This window comes from Haliotis rufescens, unplaced genomic scaffold (assembly GCF_023055435.1).
Source record: "Haliotis rufescens isolate VD_foot unplaced genomic scaffold, xgHalRufe1.0.p SCAF_9, whole genome shotgun sequence".
In the NCBI taxonomy this organism is placed as follows: Eukaryota; Metazoa; Mollusca; class Gastropoda; order Lepetellida; family Haliotidae; genus Haliotis; species Haliotis rufescens.
Window position 1 is genome coordinate 16,324,570 of NW_025964383.1, and position 27,199 is coordinate 16,351,768.

The window sequence follows — 27,199 nt, forward strand, 5'->3', positions numbered from 1 at the left end:
ACCCGAAATTCTTATGCATATAGAAACAGATCAGCAAAGAGGGGATCACACTTTTAGCTCTTGTCTAAATGTCTCCATCATCAAAGAATCATCGACAATTTCTTCTAAAAGTCCTCTGTGCGAATCCAAACCCCCACAACATTAAATAAAACACATAAATTAAGAATCATGCTTGATAATCGAAAGTACAAACACTTGTCACCATCAGCGAATTCGCTCTGTACTTGCGCGTGCAACCAGGTCATTGCACGCTTACAAGGCCATGAATGAGAAAACAATCACACATGCAAAGTACACATGGAACCAAGTCCTGGTGTCTCTTCTGTGAAAAGCAACTTTGTTGACGACCAAACCGTATAACCGTTACACAGATACATATTTTCAGCAAATACGGAAGAATAAGATGCATCGGAAAAAATCCGTATTTCATCAGAGATCTTTTCTGTCACTGATGCGCCAAATTTGTAAATGTCTTGCATGTGTCTGCCATAAACATTTAAAAAGGTGACGCAATGAGTATATCAAAGGTGAAGTTATTCCTCTTGTCATACAATGTTAAGAATAGATTTTTTGTTACTCGGAATTTAATGCATAGATCTATATATAAAACAGATTCGCCAGTTTAACGGCTCTCGTTTATTTCTCTTCATTTGGGTATATGTGTTAAAGGGAATAAGTCTATTAATCGAAGTTTAACTTGTACTTCTTATTGAAATTCAGGCAATTATGCTTGTCATAAGAGGCGACTAACGGGATCGGGTGGTCAGGCTCACTGACTTGGTTGATGCATGTCATCGATCCCAATTGCCTGCATCGATGCTCATGAAATTAATCACTGGATTGTCTGGTCCAGACTTGATTATTTACAGACCGCCGTCATATATAGCTGGAATATTGCTGAGTGCAGCGTTTAACAACAAACCAACTAACCGATTATTCAAATTCCTGTGTTTCTTATTCGTGTGCAAAAATAAACCTGTTCTGTAGTTTTGCTGAAATGTGGTTTTTCAACAGTCTACAAAGATATGCTAATGAAGCCATGTATTTCATGTATTGTTTCATCAATAAACGTGAGATGACATTGTTTGAATAATATTCTATTCCCAACAAACTTGTACAATACATAAACATACTGCAACAAACAAACAGAAAAACACATCACCCTGAAGCAGATTCTGTCAAGACGAAATCATATTGATGATGACCTATCAATTAGTGACAAATATACAGATCTTTACCTGAAAAGAATAGAGATGGGCAAATTATCTTTTCGAAAATAACTTTCAAGCAATGTCATTGGCTGGATAACATCTTATATAACTTGAGTAAACTCCGCATCCTAGGAGTACTTACCGACACAGCACATTTGACCAGCTGGACACTGGAGACCAGGTACTGGGATAGTACAGGTACCACTGGCAACACACCCGACGCCAGGAAGATTGCATTCTGAAAATGAGGATTTTTATCAACAACAGAACTAAGTTGAATACTTCTAGTGGATGCATTAATATTAGAGCGATACGGAAAACGTAATCTTGACATCCTTTCTCTAAAATCTCATGGATTGTGATGAATTTTCAGTCCTGAAAGTTAGCTTGCATTCCTTCCAAATTTACAATTTTCCACTCCAAGATAGGATGTTATCATTATTATTGAATCAAAGAATGTTAACATATACTATTTCATGAATGTCCTTATTTGATCATCCCTTTATGTAGGCATTATAGAATTCATGTTATCAAGATCGACTCAAGGCAATTACTGAATACTTCCAAATGTTATTGAGGACTGTGAAATTTAAATGTACATATCCCATTTATTTTTTAATTGTCTTTTATGTAAATAGATTTGTAACGTACGTGGCAAGGTCATTGTTGTCGTTGGTGCTGAAATTGTAAGAATTCCTCTCGATAATCATGAGAAATTTCTGATTCCCACTATATCATAATCAGATGTCGTTGAAGCGCTATAGAATAATGACGATACTATGTGTTTGCTAGAAGGTTAGTTTATCAGAACATACCGGTTGTCCACATCATGTACACAAGCAAAGACAAGTCAAGTGTTTACCTAAACAAATACGGGAACATATGGTATTGTAAAAATTGCATACATGTCAGATTCACCAGGGTTTCAATAATGGTGTACAAAGTTAAAAAAACCTTTTTTAGACTGAAAAAAATTAGTTATCACAGTCTAGTGAATTGTGTCAAGCAGACATTGGGCAATAATGGCCGACTCGCTGAGGTTCGTATGTTGCTGAAAGCATCATACATTATAGTGTCACTAAGAATTGAGAAATGTATTTGTACGCAGTCCATGTATTTCTTTAATTGCCCTTAATGTAGATAGTCTTGTTACTTACGTGTCGTGGTCGTTGGTGGTGCTGAAATGGTAAAGAAGGTGTTAAGATGGTGCTCATTTCTTCAGTAATGGTCTACATAAAAGCAACAAACCATTTCTATATTCAGCAAATTATCTGCTTAAATGAAGGCCAAATGTACGCTTCCAACTATGCCAACATGTTTTTTAATCACTGTAGAATGTTGATGATATCAGGTGTTCGTTGAAAGGTGAGACTGTCCTGACCCATCGCATCAGCCACACACACATGTAAAGGTTCATTAATTTAACAAATTCTTGTCCACACAAACCTGTATCATGTACAAATACTATGAAACTACTAACTGCATAATATATTCATTCAGAAACAGATCTGTCAAAACAAAATCACCGTGATGATGACCTCTTTTAATTATACAAATAATTTGCCAAATGGATGAGAGATGAGGGGCCAATAAACCTTTCAATTTCATTCCTTCGAAAAACTGATGTTATATAACTTGGGTAAACTACGTATCTTAGGAGTACTTACAGACGCAGCAAACCTGACTACTTGGACATTGGCGATTAGGAATTGGGATAGTACAGCTACCAGTGCCAACACATGCGATGCCAATAAGATTGCAGGCTGAAAATGAGGATTCGTCTTATATATTGAATGAAGTTACTTTGGATTGATATGGACATTATGATTGACATTTTCCCTTTTCTCATCCTTTGAGCAACCAAAACAGACATATACAGTTTAAATACAGTTACCTATAATAGAAATGGATACATTGGATTGGAAAACGTAAAATAGGGATCAGATCAAGGAAATCTTATGGATTGTGATGAATTATCAGTCCCTTAAGTAAGTGGCCATTAATTCTAAAATTGACATATTTTATTGATTCGGGAAAACATTTCATATATTTTCTTATTCGCCCCTTATTATACATATAAAAACATTATTTCAAGCTCTGGGGCTATCATGTAATTGTCTGTAACCAATAGCTTAATATCTCATACAGTCACATATGAATTATAAGTGGATGTCCCCAATAAATTCTTAAATTGGCCTATATCAAGACAATCTTGTAACTTACGTGGTAAGGTCGTTGTTGTTGGTGGTGCTGAAATTGTACAAATTCCTTTCTAAAATCATATGAAATATCTCATTCCTACTATATCAAAACCATATGTTTTTGAATCACTGTAGAATAGTGATGATACTATGTTTTTGCGAGAAGGTGAGCGTTTCGGAACCAACCAGTGGTACACATCATAAACACATGCAATGGCAAGTCAAGTGTTTACCTGAACAAATACGGGAACATGTGGTATTGTCACAATTGCATAGAAACAATACAGAATTTCGGCAGACATCGAATGGTTTCACTGAAGCGTCAAATGAGGAATGTTATTCATTCACATGTCCACCATAAGAAGGTCTTCAAACCTTTCAGTTATCAGTATGACGCTCTTTGAAATCCTCTTAGAGAGGGCATGCACGATTGACCTCAAAAGATTTGAAATGTAGACGCCAAAGGTTGAGGGTTACTGGAATATTGCTTGACATAAAGGAACAATAATGACTATTGCAAAGTTGAAGTTATCCCAACTTGTTACATACTCTTGTGGAAACTTTTTTGTCCTTCTCCTCAAACATCAAAATATGATAAAACAAATGGTGTGGTTTGGAAGGTCTTGTTTGTTTTTTAGTTCAGACAAGTTAACATAAGTGAAAGAGAATTAATCTGTTTGACCATTATTGAATTATATCAGATCATTGAAGCTTAAGATACAAACCTTAAGCTATACAGCTGTCGTGTTTTGATTTTCCCTGTTCGTTCAGAAAGTCATAAGTCTTATGCATTAGGAAACAGATCAGGGAGAAATGGAGCACGATTTGTGAGTATTGGTATTCCTACTTCGTTTTTGACAAATTGTCCCGAACCTCTGAAGATAGGTATGCATCTATGGTCACCAGGGTTTCAAACAAAAGCCCTATGGATCAAGGAATGAAGTTTTCCCTTATGTTTGTCATGTGGAATAAGGGTATAGAAAGTAGAAAAAACAAATATTTTGGCAGAGTTGTACTTGGTTCTTTTTTAAAATTGCAAAATATCAAGCCAAATCCTTATTTCCTACAGTCTTGTTGATATTTTTTTTCCGTCTGAATTGTTACTCATAAATCTAAAATATGAAACAGTTGATGTGGTTTGGTTTTAAAGAACAATTCCTTGATCAAATAGGTAAAGAAGTGTAAGGCAATTGGGTTTTTTTACCATTATTCATTTATATCAGCGCTTTGAAGCTGAAGTTATGAACTTTGTCAAAGCTCCAGTGTTTTCGTTTCGTCAATCTGTGTAGAAATTCTTATTCCTATGCGTAAACAAGCCATCGGGAAGAAGAGTGTCACAATCAGTGACCTTAAGCATACCTATTTCTTGCCTGAATGTCGTATTTCCAAATTACACATAGTTGATGTCTAAGAAGAAGCCCGTTATTACACAAAATTACCATCATCTTCAGATGACATTTGCTTCGAACAATATTCTAATACACACACGTGAATGCATATGTTAATACTCTTAATCTACCCACAGTCCAACATATTCATCCGTAATCCGTTGGTATTCCCCCTTTTGCCAAGCAACATATAACTGATAATGAAGTATTAATACAGCTTATAACCCAGATGCAAGAGAGATGAGGGTGAATTATCTGTTCAATAATTGATTTATAACGAAGAACATTTGAGAAATATGGTACACTCAATCTTGTCATCCCTTCACTCAAACCTCATGGATTATGATGTATTATCGGGCCTAAAAGTTATTTTCAGTTTATAATATATACACAGTTTGTATTTCCACGGTACGTTATTAGAATTCAAACGCATGTTGGATTGTTTTCTTTGAATCGTATATTATTAGCAAACATACTTTTATTTATTTCCTTATTCTCCCCTTTATATAAAACATCAGTGATTTGTGTCAAGCAGCCCTTGAGCCATAATGTCCGACACGCTGAGGTTAATATGTTGCCAATAGCATCATATATTATAGTGTAACAGAGGATTGAGAAACGTATTTGTACACAGTCCATGTATTTTTTTAATTGCCCTAAATGTAGATAGTCTTGTTACTTACGTGGCGTGGTCGTTGGTGGTGCTGAAATGGTAAAGAAGTTGTTAAGATGGCGCTCATTTCTTCTTTAATGGTCTACATAAAAACAACAAACCATTTCTATATTCAGCATAGTCTCTGCTAAAAGGTGAGCCCAATGCACGCTTCCAACTGTGTCAACAACATGTATTTTTAATCAATGAGGAATGTTGATCACTTCAGGTGTTCGTTGAAAGGTGAGAGGTGGGAATTAGTTTATTTCACCATTATTGAATTCTAACAGATGACTGTAGCCTGAGATATACACCTGAAGTTATACAATTGCCGTGGTTTGATTGTGCCCGTCCGTGCAGAAAGTAATGAGTCCAACGCAAAAGGAAACAGATCAGGGAGAAGTGGAGCGCAAGTTGAGTTCACGGGGATGCCTACTTTGTTTTTTACAAATTGTCCTGAACCTCTGAATACAGATATGTATCTATGGTCACCGGAGTTTTAAACAAAGCACAATGTATCAAGGAATGAAGTTTTCCCTTAAGTTTGGCATGTGGAATAATGTGTACAACGTTGTAATAAAATGTTTTGACAGGGTTTTGAACTTGGTTCTCTTTCTGAGATTGCAAAAAAACAAGCCAAATCCTTATTTCCTACAGTCTTGAGGATATGCTTTTGTCCGTCTCAGTTATTACTCATTAATTAATAAAATGAAGCTGTTGAGGTGGTTTTATTTTTCGTTTCTTATATTTAAAAAAGGCCTCTGGACCAGACAGGTAAATAAATGTAAGGAAATTTGTCTTTTGACCTGAGGATTGAGAAAATATATTTATGCAGTTTTATATTTATGGAGAACGTCTTGTAACTCATGTGGCGGGGACGTTGTGGTCGGTGGCGTTCCTAAAAGGGTGTTAAAATGTAGCTCACTTCTTCAGTAGTCTTTTGCAGTTAAAAGCAACAAAACCCTGTCAGTAAACATGAGAAAGCTCTGCTAATAGGAGAGTACATTGTACGATTCCTTTTACGGGTGTACATAATCAGCATGAGTGCCTATTCCAGGTGCTTATGCCAGGTGTTCGCTGAAAGGTGAGTGTGTTCTTCCCACCGATTGCACCCAACACAAACACACGCAAAGGTAAGGCAAGAGGTCACCGTAACAAACACGGAATATATCCCACAAGTCAAAATAAGAATTTCCATCTGTCATCATTTTGGTAACCGATGTATAAAAATAGAGTGTCCTCCAAAAAACTTTTTCAACGTCTTACTTAAACTTTGAATACTCCAACACTGATCACAAGTTTTGAGAATGAGTCATGTGACACTCTTTGAAAAAGAGCATGTTCGATTGTGCCTCCAAAGATGATCAATATAGACACCAAAGGGTAGAGTTGCTGCAATATTTCTCGTGATGAAGGAAAGTTTACTGTTGAATCTTTATATACTGATCAAAATATGTCTTCAGGTAAATGAATGGTATTTCTCTATGTGATGCTTATTGAACAATATCAGATGATCGACATACCTGAAGTTTAAATTTAACTTAATTCATGTGTTTTTACTTTTCCCACCCGAAATTGATATGCATAATGAAGCAGATCAGAAAGGAGGGGATCACACTTTTAGCTTTCGCCTAAATGTCTCTATCATCAAATATGTTCAAACAATCACGTCTAAAAGTCCTTTGTACGAATCCTACTGCACCAATGGGAAAAATCCACTACACCATAAACCAACACACGAAAATCTGTATCATGTCCTCGTGGAACTAAGTTCTCTTGTTTTAACTGTGAAAAACAACTTTTGTCGACGACCAAACCTTGTAAACGTTATGCGACGTCTATCTGAAAATGAGCGGTTGCATGCCACTGGAATGCTTGAAACCAAAATTGCACAAAACGTTGGAACTAGGCATATCGGTTGTCATTAGCAATAGACTCGAAACACTAGGGAGTACAGTCCTACGTACAACCCCCTTAGCAGTGCTCGATCTGAGCACATCTAAGATCTCTGTTGCTGTCAACACCAATTTTCTGGTGGACAATTAATTAACACACTGGGGGGTTGGGGTGAGGTGCGGGAGAAATTCTCCAGCATCTGGATGGTTTAGGATTTCTTGCTAACTTGAATAAAGATAAACAATCTAATTTTAGCTACAGTTAATATTCCATGGTTCTCCCACTTCGATTTGTTTTACTCTCCTCAACAAGCTGTGTACACACGTGGACATAGAAATATCTTGTGAGAGAATACATTTTATCAGTGAAGTTAATATATTCATCACACAAAGTGCTACATTTATGAGCCTGGATACATCATGAAGTTGGGTGAGTAATGTTTTAAGTTATTCCTAGTGACTTCTGTAAATATATATTTATTTAGAGATGTATGTGTATTGAGAAATGATAACATACACACCAGTTACCATTTACTTTCGAGAAAAACAGTTGAAACGTAAATCCAAACAGAATTATCTAACCTAATTATAATTAATTGTATATTTGATAAACTAATTCCTTGATAATGTATACACTCTTTGAAACCATATTGAAACTTAATTTGGGTATGAAAAAACAGCATAATACCAGCAAGCAAACTTTTTCTTTTAGGCTTGCTTAACAAGGATGTTTGGGCTGAGCACAATACCGGTTTTAGTTGATAAGGAGAACAAATGGATCAACATTGAGGACTTCTGTAAATTTTTGAGGACTGAACACCATGAAGAAGACAGAATAAAGATAAAAAAAGAAAATATCCGAAGAGAAGTTGCTTCCTATCGCAATAATTATATCAAGACAGACGGAAATGCAATTTTTCTCAATACAGTTGCAATTGTAAAATACATATGTCACCACAGTGATGACTTTAGAATATGCTCAAAGATAACACAGAGCATTCACAGCAGTATATTTGGAGGCCAACAGAAAACAAACTCAAGAACATTATTTGACTTATATAAACAGATTGCAACATCACAATTTACACATGATATCAATGACCTTATTGATTGCACTGCCATTGAATCAGATGTTCCGAACTTGGAAATATTATACAAGAAGCATTTCACAGAGAAGGAGTGGTCTAACATTTGTTTGTTTGAGTTGCACTTTGCAAATGACATTGTAGCGAATGAGCGTGATAATACCACTGACAAAAAATGGGAATATTTTGGAACAGTTGCCAGTGCAAAACATCTTAGCAGTGCTATACTGAAAACTGCAAAATCCACAATCACAAGACGACTAGACAGATATAGTTCGCACATTGAAGCAGAAGGCATTGAGATATACGCAACATTTCGTCATCGCCCTCATATTGTAGAAAATCAAATATTAAATGATCTAACTAACATTTTCCCTGGAGAAATACTATCAGTCACCTGCGTGAGTTGCCATTGTGTTTCAACCAAAAATCATCAAGATCTTGTGGAGGTGTTTGTGGAATGTAACCCAGCAATTGAGGAAAGAAATGCTGAACTTCTACAAAGGATCATTACCAGTAGACTGAATCAAGAGCACTGCTTACAATGTCATCTTATTGTGTTGTTTCCACTTGGATCACTTGAACCATATTACCAAAAGAATGGCCAAATTGCAAGGTTAAGTCTTCATGATGACTTTCGCATGAAGAAACTTCAAAGTGAAAACTTTCTGCAGCTCAATGCTCTTTCACAAAATGAAGTTACAGAGATTTCCCTCGATTCCCGTGAAAAATGTCGATCTTGTTTCACAGCAAATCTACCGAAACCACTCTCTGTCTCTAACTTTGAAATCCTTAAGGAATGGACTTTGGATGTACCACTGGTTGTGCAAATCGTCTTGGATACATTCATCAACAAAGATACCATTCAGCAATCTAATAACACCCAAAAGACCATGAAGAAGAAATTGGAACGACTCTATACAGCTTATGACCTGCTATTGAATACTTACAACAAGAATTTTATCGGAGTTCTGCAGGAGGCAACAACTGATGAGCTTCTAATGAACTACCATAGCATAAGCAATGTCTTCTCAATAACAAGTGCTTCTGGAATAACAACATCTTTGTCTCTTGCTGAAAGAAATTTAACAAGCAAATCCATTGATGACACCTTGTACTTTGCAACCTATGTCAAGGAACATCCTCTCACATATAATACCTTAGCAGGTGAAGTGAAGGGCATGGTGAGCATGAGAGGATGCCACATAGTGCTGATGCTTGACAATCTTGTCCGCCTGAAGTATCACAGTGACCCAAGCCCAGGAGAACATCGTTCGAAACAGCTCTGCATGTTGCCAATAACACTGCAAGGCATGCCAAAGGATTCAGTTGAAACAGAATCTTGGCATGATGCAAACATATGCGACGGGACACTTGCATGCCAATGCAAACGACAAATATCACTGTCAAAACCTGAAGCTTTTGATGTCATTCTGAATCCTTCCACACAAGAAACAACCAGTATTGGAATATTTCACAAGATTTGCCGATGGGGAAGTACCCGATTGTGGAGACTACTAGATGGTAAGCATAGTTACTTTTGTACTTGTAATAAGTCTTTCCCATTTTACATAAATACTTGAAAAACCTATACTCTGTGATGAGCAGAAAACCAAATTCATTTGCCTATATACAGTTACCTTCATAGTTCTATTCAAAGTTAATAATGTTACATCCACAGAATTAAATGAAGATTGTTACACGTTTCAGATGGCTTGTGTACGAAAACAGCATGGCTACGGACATATTTCAAGGAAATGACACCTGAAAAAAATGAAGATCTTCAGGAAGGCTGTGATGTACAGACCCAGGACCAAATAGATGTTGGTGATTCTGTTGCTGCAGATGTCACCATGTATGATGTGGAATCTCCATTGCAGGTGCGTGTGAGTGTGAGTGTGTGTGTGTGTGTGCGAGTGTGTGTGAGTATGCGCGTGTGTGTGTGCGAGAATGTGTGTGTGTGTGTGAGTGCGTGTGAATGTGAGTGTGTGTGTGTGTGGGGGGGGGGTGAGTGTGAGTGTGCGAGTGTATGTGCATGTGAGTGTGTGTGTGCATGCATGTGAGTGTGTGTGTGAGTGCGTGTGCGAGTGTGTGTGAGTGTGTGTGTGTGTGCGTGAGTGTATGTGCATGTGAGTGTGCGTGCGTGTGAGTGTGTGCGCGTGTGTGAATCTGTGTGTGCGCGCGTGTGTGAATGTGTGTGTGTGTGAATGTGAGTGTGTGTGTGTGTGAGTGTGCGTGTATGTATGTATGTATGTATGTATGTATGTATGTATGTATGTATGTATGTATGTATGTATGTATGTTAAAACAATTATATATGAAAAACGCAACTAACACCCAAAAAGTGTGGTCATAATTCAAAAATGTTTTTCTCCTTTAGATTGCCCCATGTGACCTACCAGAATGCATTGAAGGCCAGTCTGATAGTGAGGAAGAGGACTACCTTATTGATATAATGACAGCTGTTGATGTCCTAGAAAAAGAAGTAGCTGGTGATGCCAACAGTGCAGACACAACCATGGATGGGATTGCCACAGGTTTAGATGACTCCCTGCTAGAAACCTCAATAGATCAGTTGACTTTAGATGATGACACACCAAGAGATGAAAACATCATGACTGCATTTGGCTTCCAGAAGTATTCACCCCCTCCTTTGCTTACCAGACATCCACCTCCAGCTTCTGGCAGAGATGATGACATAAACAAGCTTAGGGAGATCTTGGATGATATTCTGATCAAGACTGAGCTGGATGATAATCTTGGATACGATGTTTGCCTTGACAGGATACTTTTAGGACCAGACAACAAAATTGGTATGAATTTGTTGTCCTTGATTAAGGAAAACAAAAAGTATGCAAAGTTTTTGCCAGAGTTCCCCCTCTTACATCTGAGAAAGTCAAAGGTGAATACTTTGTTTAGTGCATACAAACATGCTGGCCTTGTGGAGCTGCTCATGGTTATGAGAGATCAAGATGTCACAGAATGGTCAAAGCTACTAACAGCTGATCACATCGACACAGCAACAAGACATGTTAGAAGAATTGCTCAGGCACTGCAAATGGCATTCTTACTGAAATTTATACAGTCTTTGGGTGATGATGATGCGAAGATAATCACATGGCACTTGATCACAGGAAAGTCAACTACTGCCTCTGAGACATGGGATGAACGAATGATGCAATTCATGGATAAAGGAAGGCAAATGAATGCTACTTTTGCCCTCCATTATGACATGATGACACACTGCAATGAAGTAGTTGCTATTTCAGTCTCAGAACGGCTCGGGGGCTCCAAAGGATACAGTCTCCTATTGGGAACTGTAAAGTCATCATTGAAGTTTTCTTTCTTGAATGGTGCTACCTCGTATGCTCCGTATTGTGCAAGGCTACTGGCTCATCACTATACAGCAGGCATCTTCCACCAGAAGCTAAAGGAGACACTGTACTCAACACCTATTGGGAACAGTACGGTAAATTTTGCTTGTGATACCAAGAGGGAGATGGACCACAAAGATGCACTGAAGGGATTTAGATCGGGCTCATCTCTTGAATCTGCTTCAAGAAGGATGTCGCTTATTGATGCATTCAATGATATCCATTCCACCAAGGAGAAGACCAAAGAAAAGGACGGAGTACAGTGGTTATTTTCAAACATAGATGCTGAGCACATTTTCAGGGTAGTGGAAGTCATTTTACGCCAGAATTCTTTGTCTTTGGAGGCCTGTACCACTCCATTCAATATGTATTCTGAAAAGAGGTCTTTACTGTCCAGAGAAATTCTTGATGATGACACCAGAGCAATTGGCGAATATCTGATACAAAAGTTCATTTGTCATGACCAACTGTTTGGTTTATCCTCTGCTGATGTTCCAAGCCTTATGACAGTGGAAGGTCCTAAACCACTGCTCAGCAGAGTGAAGAGATCCAAAGGTGTTACCATCAAGAGAACAATCAAAGCCACTAGACACGTCCAACAGTCTGAACGAGATGAGAAAGAACAAAAACGATCCAAGGCCATCAGACGGGAAGTTAAGCAAACGGATTGCCTTTCCTCGGAAATGAACATGTGCCAAGCACTAGTGAAACCAGACTGCAGCAAACCTAAGATCCAGAAATCAACTTCTATGAAGAATGCTCTCATGAAATGCATTGAAGATTGTCAGGCAGGAAACAGGCATGGTGTCATTGAGTCTGTTAAAGGACCCTTGCCAATATGGTTGACAAGTAATGTAAAGTTAGTTACCCTTGAATTTGCTGGAGTGAAATTTAAAAGTAAAGTTATCACAGGAAAGCAATATCTGCACTATGTACAAAATGCTATATTGCGTCCCCTACCGTCAAAAATGCCAAATTTGGAGAGAATAGTGCTGTGTGAAGAGAAGTATTCCTTCACTCCCGATCAGTTTAAGGCAGGCACAAGGCAACAGAGAAAAAAGGCCTGCAGTGTATCTTCTATTACCCATCTGAAACCAGCTGATGATGCCATTACACAGCAGCGATTTCAACGAGATGTCATAACTGGAACAACATTTGGGAAATCTCTCATTAGCAAGTATGTTGCAGCTAACGCTAAAGACCTGCTATTGCCACCAGGCATTACACTTGACATAGACAGTGAACTTGAAATGCACACCTGTACGTGTGATGGAGCTTGCACATGCAAACATTATGCAACGCCAATCCGTTGTACATTTGACAAAGAAAGTCAAAAACCAACCATTACAGCTCTGGTGGATGTTCAACAACGTAAAGGTGAAGCAGAAATGTCACAGGTAGACTGGCTAATAGCCAGCAGATCTGATCTCAAAGCAGGCGGAAGAGTTGTCAGTTTGATTACATCAGGTGACATTGATGCTGTCTGCATTCATCTCTATGCCATATCCAAGCACTGGCCTCGTCATGACAATGGCTCTTTTATAAATGAAGTTTTTGTGGTTCTGCAGAAGCCACATATGCTTCATGATATCTACAACATCACAGCCATCATTCAACTTTTTGAGGATAAATACCAAGATCCAGACATAGGAGTGAAGCTGGCATTGGGTCTCTGCATTGGAGGGAATGACTTCATCCCCAAATTCAAAGGTATCTCACATACCCAAATTTTGAAGACATACCTCTCCAGCAGTCACTTTAGGCAAAATCTTTTCCAGATTTTGAAAGGAACACAACCCTCAATTGACAAAGATATTTATGAAGATTTCGTAAAACATCTCTACTGTCCAAAAAATGTATCTCCAAATTCTGTTACCGTAGAAGAAGTAAGAACGGTGAGCATGAAACTGAAAAAGAAATCCGATGACAGCTTTATCTCCCAGCTTGAGCTCAGAAATGCCGAAACATGGATGCCACCAACCAGTGCACTCCATCGCCTAGCTGACCTGATCCAACTCCAGGTAGAGTACCTGGAGACAGCAGGATACCACGATGCTGATCTGCCGGATTTCATGGCTTCCTCATGCCTCAAAATAACAAAAACAGGAGAGGTCGAATATGACTTTGGACCGGAGGTCCATTTGAATGTACAAGACATCCAAACTAAAATTAAAGATGGCAAGAGAAAACAAGAAGATACACCACAGAAAGGACAAAGGAGGAAGAGACAACTTACATCCACACCCAGAAAGAAACCTTGAAAATATAGTCAGTACCTTAATTGACATCATCAGACTTCAGACAATGTTGATAAATATTTTGAGGAAGATGTTATACATACCAAAGTTGACAATGTGAACAACATAATTCAGCATTTTGTTAGTACTGCTTCCTTCAAAGAAGAAGAATTCAACACATTTCACAAACAGTTTCTATCACACAATCAGGACATGACAGTTAATTTCTTGTGGATAGTGAAAATGAAAAGTCATTTTATGCTCATATTCTCACAGTGTATTTCAATAGTCAGTATTTTGTAGATATTTGTGCCTTGTATTTGTAACATCTACAATATGGATAGATATGTATCTTCTCATGACCAATTTGTATAAAGTAGAACATGTTCATCAAAATCATACTGTCAGTTTGTGTTTGTACACAGCAATGTACAGACATTTAAATCAGCATATGTTATGGCCAGACAACAGGCAGTACATGGACATGTTTTCACTATGTTGTGGAAAGTGATACAGATGATACTGTCATGAACACTTTGTACCACCACACAGTCGTGTGAATTACCATTATTTTATGTACTTATTTTATGAACACTTAACGCTGTAACAGTACATGAACATGCCATTTTTGTCGATGATTGAAAACGGCAGACACATGTATGTCATAGTGCATCAATGTGCACTACATTATTCACGGCTCGGGAAGATCCGGTGTACAGCAACCCATGCTTGCCGTAAAAGGCGACTAACGGGGTCGGGTGGTCAGGCTCGCTGACTTGGTTGATGCATGTCATCCCAATTGCGTGGATCGATGCTCATGATGTCAATCACTGGATTGTCTGATCCGGACTTGATTATTCACAGACCACCGTCATATAGCTGGAATATTGCTGAGTGCGGCGTTAAACAACAAACAAACAAAACATAATTGACACATCATATCAATCCATGATCCAAATGGATTCTTTCATTGACTGTATGAAGTGCCTTATAATTTTTTTCTTTTCCAAAATCATAATTCACAACGATGTGTATATAAGTAAGTATATGTAAATAGTTAACCGAATCTGTTTACAATTAGTTTAGCATAGTTTTCATACAATACTATTTGATGCTGAATAACTTTCAGAAAATACATGCCAGAGCAAAGTCACTGATTCCCCGCATGCAAATCGTAAATTTGCTAAGTATATTTACATGTATTTGATAACAATGTTCTGAAAATGTTATGAATTTGATGTTATTAAATGAATCTTATGAAATGTTATCAGTTGAATGCTATGAAGTGATCACTGCTAATACAAATCAATGCTGTAAATACGTGTATTGTCATTTGTTTTATCCAAGATAGCGGATATAAACACAAACATATACAACGAACAACGGATATAATGAACTGATTTCTCTGGTCCCTTGTAGTTCGTTTTATCCATGTTCTACTGTACTCGGAAGTTCATGCTCAGCTGTGTGCGTTCTGTTTTAAATTCATTTGATGTTTGCTATTCAATACATATTTATTGAAAGAACAAACCCTACTCTTTGCCTGGAGGACGCACTTTAGGTTCTCCCCTATTTCATTTACATTACAAAATGTTCATGCAAAGAAAATTTGCATCTCCTCTCTAGGCCTTTTTAATATTTGTATTCAATGGTGTATGTCAACTTTCCGTTATAAGTAGAAGTATACACCCTGCTCCCTGTGGGTATTTTTGTACAATAAATCTTCTTCTAATGTATAAAATATTATTGAATAGTTGCAAATTTTAGTGTAACTGTAAATCACTCCAATTCAACATAAACCATCAGTTCAACATTATACTCATTAATTAATCAACCATGTAATAATAAATACATTCAACTTTTCATTCAACTTGCTGAAAACACAGGCTACACAGAATAGTAAAGAATTCTTCAAATGACACATCTGGAAGCAAGGTCGTAGCGCTAATGAGAAAAGTCAAGGAATGGGGTCAAGAAAGGTCGTATGTTAAGGCCTGTTGGCTGAATTTATTTTGACACTTTACAACAAATACAAGTGATAGCTTATCGGGGCAAAATGCTGAGGAGACTGGGTTATACGTAGGACTGAGTATATAACTTCACGTCGACAAGAAGATCATATCTGTAAGGTAACCTGCAAAATCGGTTTCAGAATGCACCCTTGACAACACGCAGCATTCTTGGCCTACTTCCGATTAGTGCAAGGAGTGTGGAGAATAGATTACTGAAGCATAACATCCGACCACAATGTCTGTACTCCTTATTTCATGCTAAGTGGTCATACTGCACGTCTGGCCTTTCCATGTTATTTGACTTGTCCTATTCACGGATAAGTGGAGGTTTCTCCTTGACAGCAGTGATGGCAGTCGGTGTGTTGATCGACGATGGAGGGAACGTTACGCGACGCGTGTGTAGTTCAACGTTCTGCATTCAGTGGTTGGAGCGTTATGGCACAGGGATGCATAACTGCTCATCACAGGCCCCCTTGAGATGTCTTCTTTGGCAATTTTACTTGTGTACGGTACAGTGACGAAGTTATCTTCAAGTACCCCCGTTGCTTCAGACCCACAAATGACACATCACATGATATCATTGCAGCAGTACAATGGACACCCTCATGTTGCACGTGTGGTCATAGATTTGATGGGACAACACAACACGCCAACACTCATCAAACGTGTGGCATGAAATGAAACGTTCAACTCAACCAGGGACGTTCGTCCGACTGCAACTGGCCTTGGTTCAGATTTGGGATGGCATCTCACAAGACATCCTCAATTATCTGCGTCAATAAGGCGCCATTGTGAAGCTTGTGTCGCTGCTAATGGTACTCAAACCTGATTTTAACTTGAGAAATGACAATTGACGCCATGCCACTTTCAGCTTTATCTGATGTTTATAGAGGACACGTGTTGACACTATCATGAATTCTTGTTTCATGGGCAACACTATATTGTCCAAAATCCTTTATAATGCACCGGTTCTTATTTTCAGCAAATAAGAAGAAGAAGAAGATACTAGTAGTTACTGCATCGGAACAAATCCGTATTTCATCAGACATCATATTAGTGACTGATGCGCCAAATTCGGAAATGTCTTGCATGTGTCTTGCATGTGTCTGCCATAAACATTTTGAAAGGTGACGCAATGAGTATTTCAAAGGTGAAGTTATTCTTCTTGTCATACAATCCTGTCGATAACGGGTCTCTTTTATTTCAAGTTCATTTGGGTAAATGTGTGAATGGGAAATTATTTTATCTGACCATTATGGAATGATATCCGATTATCGAAGTTCAACTTATACTCCTTTTTCCAATTCTTGTGTTTGGTTTTCCCAATCTGCGAAGAAATCCTTTTCATGTGTATGAATGTTCCGAAGGAGAGGAGCTTAATGGGTGTCCAGGGGGATGCCTTAGTTTTGCCTAAATGTTGTTTTCCCAGAGTCCTCAAAGATATGCTGATGAAGCCCTGTCTTTCAAATATTGTTTTGTCAGTAAACTTGAGATGGCATTGCGTGAATAATATTCTATTCCCCACAAACTTGTACAATATAAAAACACATTGCAACAAACAAACAGCAAAACATATTTACCCGAATCAGGTTTTGTCAAGAAGAAATCACATTGATGATGACAATTATACAGATTATTACCTAAATAGAATAGAGATTGTTGGCAAATAACATTTTCAAAAAAAATATCTCAGCAATGCCATTAGCTGGATAACATATCATGTAACTTGAGTAAACTATGCATCCTAGGAGTACTTACCGACACAGCACATTTGACCAGTTGGACACTGGAGACCAGGTACTGGAATTGTACAGGTACCACTGGCAACACACCCGACGCCAGGAAGATTGCATTCTGAAAATGAGGAGTTGTCAAAACAGACCTAAGTTGAATTTGGTTTAATATGAACTATATGAATAGCATTCTCTCTCATTTGGTTAGCATCAAAACTCAGTTATTGGTAATCATTTTCCCTTCTTTCAAAATTAGAATGTGAATTACCTGTACTAATTTACATTCGAGCGATATGGAAAACGTAATATTGACATCCTTTCACTAAAATCTCATAGATTGTGTTGATTATTCAGTCCTGAAAGTTATTTTGCACTCCCTCCAAATTTACAATTTTCCACTACAAGACAGGATGTCGTTGTTATTATTATTATTATTATTATTATTATTATTATTATTATTATTATTGAATCAAAGAATGTTAACTCATACTATTTCATAGATGTCATTATTTGATCATCCCTGTATATAGACATTATAGAATTCATGACATCATGGCATAATGCTAGCAGATCGATTCGAGGCAATTATTGAATACTTCTGAGTGTTTTTGAACACTGAAATTTAAATGTACATATCCCATGTATTTCTGTAATTGCCTTTTATGTAAATAGACTTGTTACGTACGTGGCGAGGTCGTTGTTGTCGGTGGTGCTGAAATTGTAAACATTCCTTTCCATAATCATGAGAAATTTCGGATTCCTACTATATCATAATCATATGTCTTCGTATTATTCACTGTTTGCTAGGTGAACGGTTCAGAACACACCGGTGGTACACATCATACACTCAAGCAAAGACAAGTCAAGTGTTTACCTGAACAAATACAGAAAAATATGGTTTTGTCAAAATAGGAATATTTTTTTACATAAAGAAGCAATAATGATTATTGCAAAGTTATCAAAACTTGTCACATACTCTTGTGGAAACAAATAACGTGGTTTGGCAGGTCTCTTATATTTTCTAGTTTAGACGGGTACATAAGTAAAAGAAAATAAGTCTGATTGACCATTATTGAATTATATCAGATCATTGAAGCTTAAGTTATACACCTTTAGTTATACAATTGCCAGGGTTTGCGGAAAGTAATAAGTCTTATGCATATAGAAACAGATCATGTAGACGTGGAGCGCAAATTGTGTTTACTTCGTTTTTGACAAATTGTCCTGAACCTCTGAAGATAGATATGCATTTATGGTCACCAGGGTTTCAAACAAAAGCCCATTAGATCAAGGAGTGAAGTTTTTCCCTAAGTTTGACATATACAATAATGGTGTACAAAGTCGAAAAAACCGAATGTTTTGACAGGGTTGAAATTGGTTTTTTTTCATGAGATTGTATTATTATTATTATTATTATTATTATTATTCATTTCTATCAGAGCATTCAAGCTTAAAGTTATGCACCTTGTCCAAATTCCAGTGTTTGGATTTCGACAGTCTGTGCAGAAATTCCTATTCCTATGCGTAAGCAAGCAATCCGGAAGACAAGGGGCACAATCGGTGACCATTACCATGCCTACATTTGCCTGAACGTATTTCCAAATTTCACATAGATGGTGTCTATGAGGAAGGCCGTTATTTCACAAAAATGTTGTCTACGTCACTCTCAGGTAACATTTGCTTCAAATAATATTCTAATGCACACACTTGAGTACGTATGTGAACACTCAAAATCTATCCAGAGTATAACATAGTCACCCGTAATCGCATTGGTATTCCCCCTGTTGCCAAGCAACATTAAACTGATAATGAAGTATCAATACAGCTTATAACCCAGATGCAAGAGAGATGAGGGTGAATTATCTGTTCAATAATTGATTTATTTCGAAGAACACTTGAGAAATATGATACACTTAATCTTGTCATCCCTTCACTTAAACCTCATGGATTATGATGTATTATCGGGCTTGAAAGTTATTTTCAGTTTATAATATATACACAGTTTGTATCTCCACGGTACGTTATTAAAATTCAAACGCATGTTTGATGGTGGTTTTTTTAATCGGATATTTTTCGCAAACATGCTTTTATTTAATTCCTTATACTCCCCTCTATATAAACATTAGTGAATTGTGTAAAGCAGCCCTTGAGCAATAATGGCTGACTCGCTGAAGTACATATGTTGCCAATGGCATCATATGTTATGGTCTTACTGAGCAATGAGAAATGTATTTGTATGCAGTCCATGTATGTCTTTAATTGATTGACCTTAATGTAGATAGTCTTATTACTTACGTGCCGTGGTCGTTGGTGGTGCTGAAATGGTAAAGAAGGTGTTAGGATGGCGCTCATTTCTTCAGAAATAGTCTACATCAAAGCAACAAACCATTTCTATATTCAGCAAAGTCTCTGCAAGAGGACAGCCCAAATGTACGCTTCCAACTGTGTCAACAACATGTATTTTTAATCAATGAGGAATGTTGATCACTTCAGGTGTTCGTTGAAAGGTGAGAGGTGGGAATTAGTTTATTTCAGCATTATTGAATTCTATCAGATGACTGTAGCCTGAGATATACACCTGAAGTTATATAATTGCCGTGGTTTGATTGTGCCCGTCCGTACAGAAAGTAATGAGTCCAACGCAAAAGGAAACAGATCAGGGAGAAGTGGAGCGCAAGTTGAGTTCACGGGGATGCCTACTTTGTTTTTTACAAATTGTCCTGAACCTCTGAACACAGATATGTATCTATGGTCACCGGAGTTTTAAACAAAACACAATGTATCAAGGAATGAAGTTTTCCCTTAAGTTTGGCATGTGGGATAATGTGTACAAAGTTGAACAAAAATGCTTTGACAGCGCTTTGAAGCTTTAGTTATGAACTTTGTCCAATTTCGTGTGTTTTCGTTTCGTAAATATGTGTAGAAATTCTTATTCCTATGCGTAAACAAGCCATCGGGAAGAAGAGTGTCACAATCGGTGACCATAAGCATACCTATTTCTTGCCTGAATGTCGTATTTCCAAATTACACATAGTTGATGTCTATGAAGAAGCCCGTTATTACACAAAATTACCATCATCTTCAGATGACATTTACTTCAAACAATATTCTAATACACACACGTGAATGCATATGTTAATACTCTTAATCTACCCACAGTCCAACATATTCATCCGTAATCGCATTGGTATTCCCCTTTTTGCCAAGCAACATTAAACTGATAATGAAGTATTAATACAGCTTATAACCCAGATGCAAGAGAGATGAGGGTGAATTATCTGTTCAATAATTGATTTATTTCGAAGAACATTTGAGAAATATGGTACTCTTAATCTTGTCATCCCTTCACTCAAACCTCATGGATTATGATGTATTATCGGGCCTAAAAGTTATTTTCAGTTTATAATATATACACAGTTTGTATTTCCACGGTACGTTATTAGAATTCAAACGCATGTTGGATTGTTTTCTTTGAATCGGATATTATTAGCAAACATACTTTTATTTATTTCCTTATTCTCCCCTTTATATAAAACATCAGTGATTTGTGTCAAGCAGCCCTTGAGCCATAATGTCCGACACGCTGAGGTTAATATGTTGCCAATAGCATCATATATTATAGTGTTACAGAGGATTGAGAAACGTATTTGTACACAGTCCATGTATTTTTTTAATTCCACTTAATGTAGATAGTCTTGTTACTTACGTGGCGTGGTCGTTGGTGGTGCTGAAATGGTAAAGAAGTTGTTAAGATGGCGCTCATTTCTTCAGTAATGGTCTACATAAAAACAACAAACCATTTCTATATTCAGCATAGTCTCTGCTAAAAGGTGAGCCCAATGCACGCTTCCAACTGTGTCAACAACATGTATTTTTAATCAATGAGGAATGTTGATCACTTCAGGTGTTCGTTGAAAGGTGAGAGGTGGGAATTAGTTTATTTCACCATTATTGAATTCTAACAGATGACTGTAGCCTGAGATATACACCTGAAGTTATACAATTGCCGTGGTTTGATTGTGCCCGTCCGTGCAGAAAGTAATGAGTCCAACGCAAAAGGAAACAGATCAGGAAGAAGTGGAGCGCAAGTTGAGTTCACGGGGATGCCTACTTTGTTTTTTAATTGTCCTGAACCTCTGAACACAGATATGTATCTATGGTCACCGGAGTTTTAAACAAAACACAATGTATCAAGGAATGAAGTTTTCCCTTAAGTTTGGCATGTGGAATAATGTGAACAGAGTTGAACAAAAATGTTTTGACAGGGTTTTGAACTTGGTTCTCTTTCCGAGATTGCAAAAAACAAGCCAAATCCTTATTTCCTACAGTCTTGAGGATATGCTTTTGTCCGTCTCAGTTATTACTCATTAATTAATAATATGAAGCAGTTGAGGTGGTTTTATTTTTCGTTTCTTATATAAAAAAAAAGGCCTCTGGACCAGACAGGTAAATAAGTGTAAGGAAATTTGTCTTTTGACCTGAGGATTGAGAAAATATATTTATGTAGTTTTATATTTATGGAGAACGTCTTGTAACTCATGTGGCGCGGACGTTGTGGTCGGTGGCGTTCCTAAAAGGGTAAAAAGGGTGTTAAAATGTAGCTCACTTCTTCAGTAGTCTTTTGCAGTTAAAAGCGACAAAACCCTGTCAGTAAACATGAGAAAGCTCTGCTAATAGGAGAGTACATTGTACGATTCCTTTTACGGGTGTACATAATCAGCATGAGTGCTTATGCCAGGTGCTTATGCCAGGTGTTCGCTAAAAGGTGAGTGTGTTCTTCCCACCGATTGCACCCAACACAAACACACGCAAAGGTAAGGCAAGAGGTCACCGTAACAAACACGGAATATATGCCACAAGTCAAAATAAGAATTTCCATCTGTCATCATTTTGGTAAACGATGTATAAAAATAGAGTGTCCTCCAAGAAACTTTTTCAACGTCTTACTTAAACTTTGAATACTCCAACACTGATCACAAGTTTTGAGAATGAGTCATGTGACACTCTTTGAAAGAGAGCATGTTCGATTGTGCCTCCGAAGATGATCAATATAGACACCAAAGGGTAGAGTTGCTGCAATATAACTCGTCATGAAGGAAGATTACTGTTGAATCTTTATACACTGATCAAAATATGAAACAGATTAGGCATCTTCACTGGTCTCTTTTTTCTAGTGTCTTCAGGTAAATGAATGGTATTTCTCTATGTGACGCTTATTGAACAATATCAGATGATCGACATACCTGAAGTTTAAATTTAACTTAAGTCATGTGTTTTTACTTTCCCTCCCACGAAATTGATATGCATAATGAAGCAGATCAGAAAGGAGGGGATCACACTTTTAGCTTTTGCCTAAATGTCTCCATCATCAAATATGTTCAAACAATCACGTCTAAAAGTCCTCTGTACGAATCCTAATGCACCAATGGAAAAAATCCACTACACCATAAAACAACACACGAAAATCTGTATCCTGTCCTCGTGAAACTAAGTTCTCGTGTTTTAACTGTGAAAAACAACTTTTCTCGACGACCAAACCTTGTAAACGTAATGCGACGTCTATCTGAAAATGAGCGGTTGCATGCCACTGGAATGCTTGAAACCAAAATTGCACAAAACGTTGGAACTAGGCATATCGGTTGTCATTAGCAATAGACTCGAAACACTAGGGAGTAGACCTCCTCGAATAACTTCACGTCGACAAGAAGATCATATCTGTAAGGTAACCTGCAAAATCGGTTTCAGAATGGACCCTTGACAACACGCAGCATTCTTGGCCTACTTCCGATTAGTGCAAGGAGTGTGGAGAATAGATTACTGAAGCATAACATCCGACCACAATGTCTGTATTTCATGCTAAGTGGTCATACTGCACGTCTGGCCTTTCCATGTTATTTGACTTGTCCTATTCACGGATTAGTGGAGGTTTCTCCTTGACAGCAGTGATGGCAGTCGGTGTGTTGATCGACGATGGAGGGAACGTTACGCGACGCGTGTGTAGTTCAACGTTCTGCATTCAGTGGTTGGAGCGTTATGGCACAGGGATGCATCACTGCTCATCACAGGCCCCCTTGAGATGTCTTCTTTGGCAATTTTACTTGTGTACGGTACAGTGACGAAGTTATCTTCAAGTACCCCCGTTGCTTCAGACCCACAAATGACACATCACATGATGTCATTGCAGCAGTACAATGCACACCCTCATGTTGCACGTGTGGTCATAGATTTGATGGGACAACACAACACGCTAACACTCATCAAACGTGTGGCATGAAATGAAACGTTCAACCCAACCAGGGGCGTCCGACTGCAACTGGCCTTGGTTAAGATTTGGGATGGCATCAAACAAGACATCCTCAATTATCTGCGTCAATGAGGCGCCATTGTGAAGCTTATGTCACTGCCAATGGTACTCAAACCTGATTTTAACTTGTGAAATGACAATTGACGCCATGCCACTTTCAGCTTTATCTGATGTTTATAGAGGACACGTGTTGACACTATCATGAATTCTTGTTTCATGGGCAACACTATATTGTCCAAAATCCTTTATAATGCACCGGTACTTATTTTCAGCAAATAATAAGATACTAGTAGTTACTGCATCGGAACAAATCCGTATTTCATCAGACATCATATTAGTGACTGATGCGCCAAATTCGGAAATGTCTTGCATGTGTCTTGCATGTGTCTGCCATAAACATTTTGAAAGGTGACGCAATGAGTATTTCAAAGGTGAAGTTATTCTTCTTGTCATACAATCCTGTCGATAACGGGTCTCTTTTATTTCAAGTTCATTTGGGTAAATGTGTGAATGGGAAATTATTTTATCTGACCATTATGGAATGATATCCGATTATCGAAGTTTAACTTATACTCCTTATTCCAATTCCTGTGTTTGGTTTTCCCAATCTGCGAAGAAATCCTTTTCATGTGCATGCATGTTCCAAAGGAGAAAAGCTTAATGGGTGTCCAGGGGGATGCCTTAGTTTTGCCTACATGTTGTTTTCCAAGAGTCCATAAAGATATGCTGATGAAGCCCTGTCCTTCAAATATTGTTTTGTCAGTAAACTTGAGATGGAATTGCGTGAATAATATTCTATTCCCCACAAACTTGTACAATATAAAAACACATTGCAACAAACAAACAGCAAAACATATTTACCCGAATCAGGTTTTGTCAAGACGAAATCACATTGATGATGACAATTATACAGATTATTACCTAAAAAGAATAGAGATTGTTGGCAAATAACGTTTTCAAAAAAATATCTCAGCAATGCCATTAGCTGGATAACATATCATGTAACTTGAGTAAACTACGCATCCTAGGAGTACTTACCGACACAGCACATTTGACCAGTTGGACACTGGAGACCAGGTACTGGAATAGTACAGGTACCACTGGCAACACACCCGACGCCAGGAAGATTGCATTCTGAAAATGAGGAGTTGTCAAAACAGACCTAAGTTGAATTTGGTTTAATATGAACTATATGAATAGCATTCTCTCTCAATTGGTAACAATCAAAACTCAGTTATTGGTAATCATTTTCCCTTCATTCAAAATTAGAATGTGAATTACCTGTACTAATTTACATTCGAGCGATATGGAAAACGTAATCTTGACATCATTTCACTAAAATCTCATAGATTGTGTTGATTATTCAGTCCTGAAAGTTATTTTGCATTCCTTCCAAATTTACAGTTTTCCAGTCCAAGACAGGATTTTGTTATTATTTTTATTATAAATTTGACCATTATTGAATTCTAGCAGATCATTGAAGCTTGAGATATACACCTTAGGTTATACAGTTGCCGTTGTGCAGAAAGTCATGAGTCTTATGCATAAAGAAACAGATCAGGGAGTAGTTTTGACAGGTTTGAACTTGGTTTTGTTTTGTCCCACTGTCTGATGGATGTGTTTTTGTCCGTCTCAATTGTTACTCATAAATCTTGAATATGAAACAGTTCAGATGGTTTTACGTGTTGTTTTTGTGAAACAAATCCTAGATCAGACAGGTAAATTAATGTAAGGGACTTTGTTTTTTGGGCTGAGGATTGAGACATATATGTGAACACTTATATAGATCATCTTGTTACTTACGTGGCGGGGGCGTTGTGGTCGGTGGCGTTCCTGAAAGAGTACAAAGGGCATTAATATGAAGCCCACTTCTTCAGTAGTGCTTTGAAAGCTCTGCTAAAAAAGGCCATTGTACGATTCCTTGTTCAGGAGAATATAATACGCATGAATATTTCAATTAATATTATAAAATAGTGCTTATGCAAGGTGTTCGCTGAAAGGTGAGTGTGTTCTGCCCAACGATTGCACCGATCACAAACACACGTTGGTAAGGCAAGAGGTCACCCTAACAATCACGCAATATATGCCACAAGTCAAAATATGAATTTGCATCGGTCATAATTTTGTTCACCGATGCTTCAAAATTAGAAGTGTCCTCCATTGGATACTGCAACATCGATCACAAGTTTTGAGGATGAGTCATATGATTCTCTTTGAAAGAGAGCATGTTCGATTGTACCTCAAAAGATCATCAATGTAGACACCAATGGATAGAGTTGTCATATTCACCCATGATGGCCCTGAAATTGCGCATGCAACAAGGTCACTGGATGCTTAAAAGGCCATGAATAAGAAAATCATCCCATATGCAAAGAACACATGGAACCAAGTCCTCGTGTCTTAACAATGAAAAGCACCTTTGTTGACGACCAAACCTTGTAAATGACAATAGACGCCATGCCACTTTCAGCTTTATCTGACGTTTACAAAGGACACGTGTTGACACCTTCATGAGTTTTTATCTCCAGGGAGTCACTATATTGTCCAAGATTGTTTTGAGTATGCACAGATACTTATTTTCCGCAAATATTGAAGAATAAGGTGCAAGAAATAACTGCATCGAACAAATCCGAATTTCATCAGACATCATTTTTTGGCACTGACGTGCATCTTCCTGAGGCAAGACAGTAAACTGACTTTAAAAGTCAAGTTTCCACCCTTGCCGAACTATGCCCGAATTCCTGGGGTCGATCGTAACGCAACCAGTGGTTATTATGAGTTAGGTTCCTTCTGAGTCTCTCCAATCGACCAACCGATTCCATTACTTGAATTTGTTTCAAACAAAATGGCGGCGACCAGTCAAGACGAATTGATCGATAACAAAGATCTATACACTGATAAAACGGGTCTTACATCGCCAGGTGCATCAAATCACGCGAGCAACTTGATTGAAAACAGGAGCAGGTTTGGAAAATATCTGTTGACAACGAGTTGGCGGTGCACATGTTTTGCAAATTCTGCAATCGACCGAAATCTGCACGACAGTTTACGAACCGGAATTCGATTTTGTTGTGTGATTTTGATTGGACTATGCATAGACTCGTTAA

The 27,199-nt window shown here is 37.8% G+C and overlaps 1 protein-coding gene across 1 annotated transcript in view; it reads right to left on the minus strand.

The window, feature by feature from the left end:
• The window catches only part of LOC124122011 (mucin-2-like), a 140,035-nt gene that overhangs the window by 13,030 nt on the left and 99,806 nt on the right, over window positions 1–27,199 (minus strand). Inside the window, exons 54-65 of the mRNA XM_048390337.1 lie at window positions 25,896–25,925; window positions 25,131–25,226; window positions 21,495–21,515; window positions 20,084–20,104; window positions 18,474–18,500; window positions 17,814–17,909; window positions 5,484–5,504; window positions 3,435–3,461; window positions 2,879–2,974; window positions 2,369–2,389; window positions 1,863–1,889; window positions 1,354–1,449 (exon numbers count right to left, since the gene is read on the minus strand). Coding sequence (XP_048246294.1) covers window positions 1,354–1,449; window positions 1,863–1,889; window positions 2,369–2,389; window positions 2,879–2,974; window positions 3,435–3,461; window positions 5,484–5,504; window positions 17,814–17,909; window positions 18,474–18,500; window positions 20,084–20,104; window positions 21,495–21,515; window positions 25,131–25,226; window positions 25,896–25,925 — 579 coding nt within the window. The remainder of the gene's footprint in view (window positions 1–1,353; window positions 1,450–1,862; window positions 1,890–2,368; window positions 2,390–2,878; window positions 2,975–3,434; window positions 3,462–5,483; window positions 5,505–17,813; window positions 17,910–18,473; window positions 18,501–20,083; window positions 20,105–21,494; window positions 21,516–25,130; window positions 25,227–25,895; window positions 25,926–27,199) is intronic.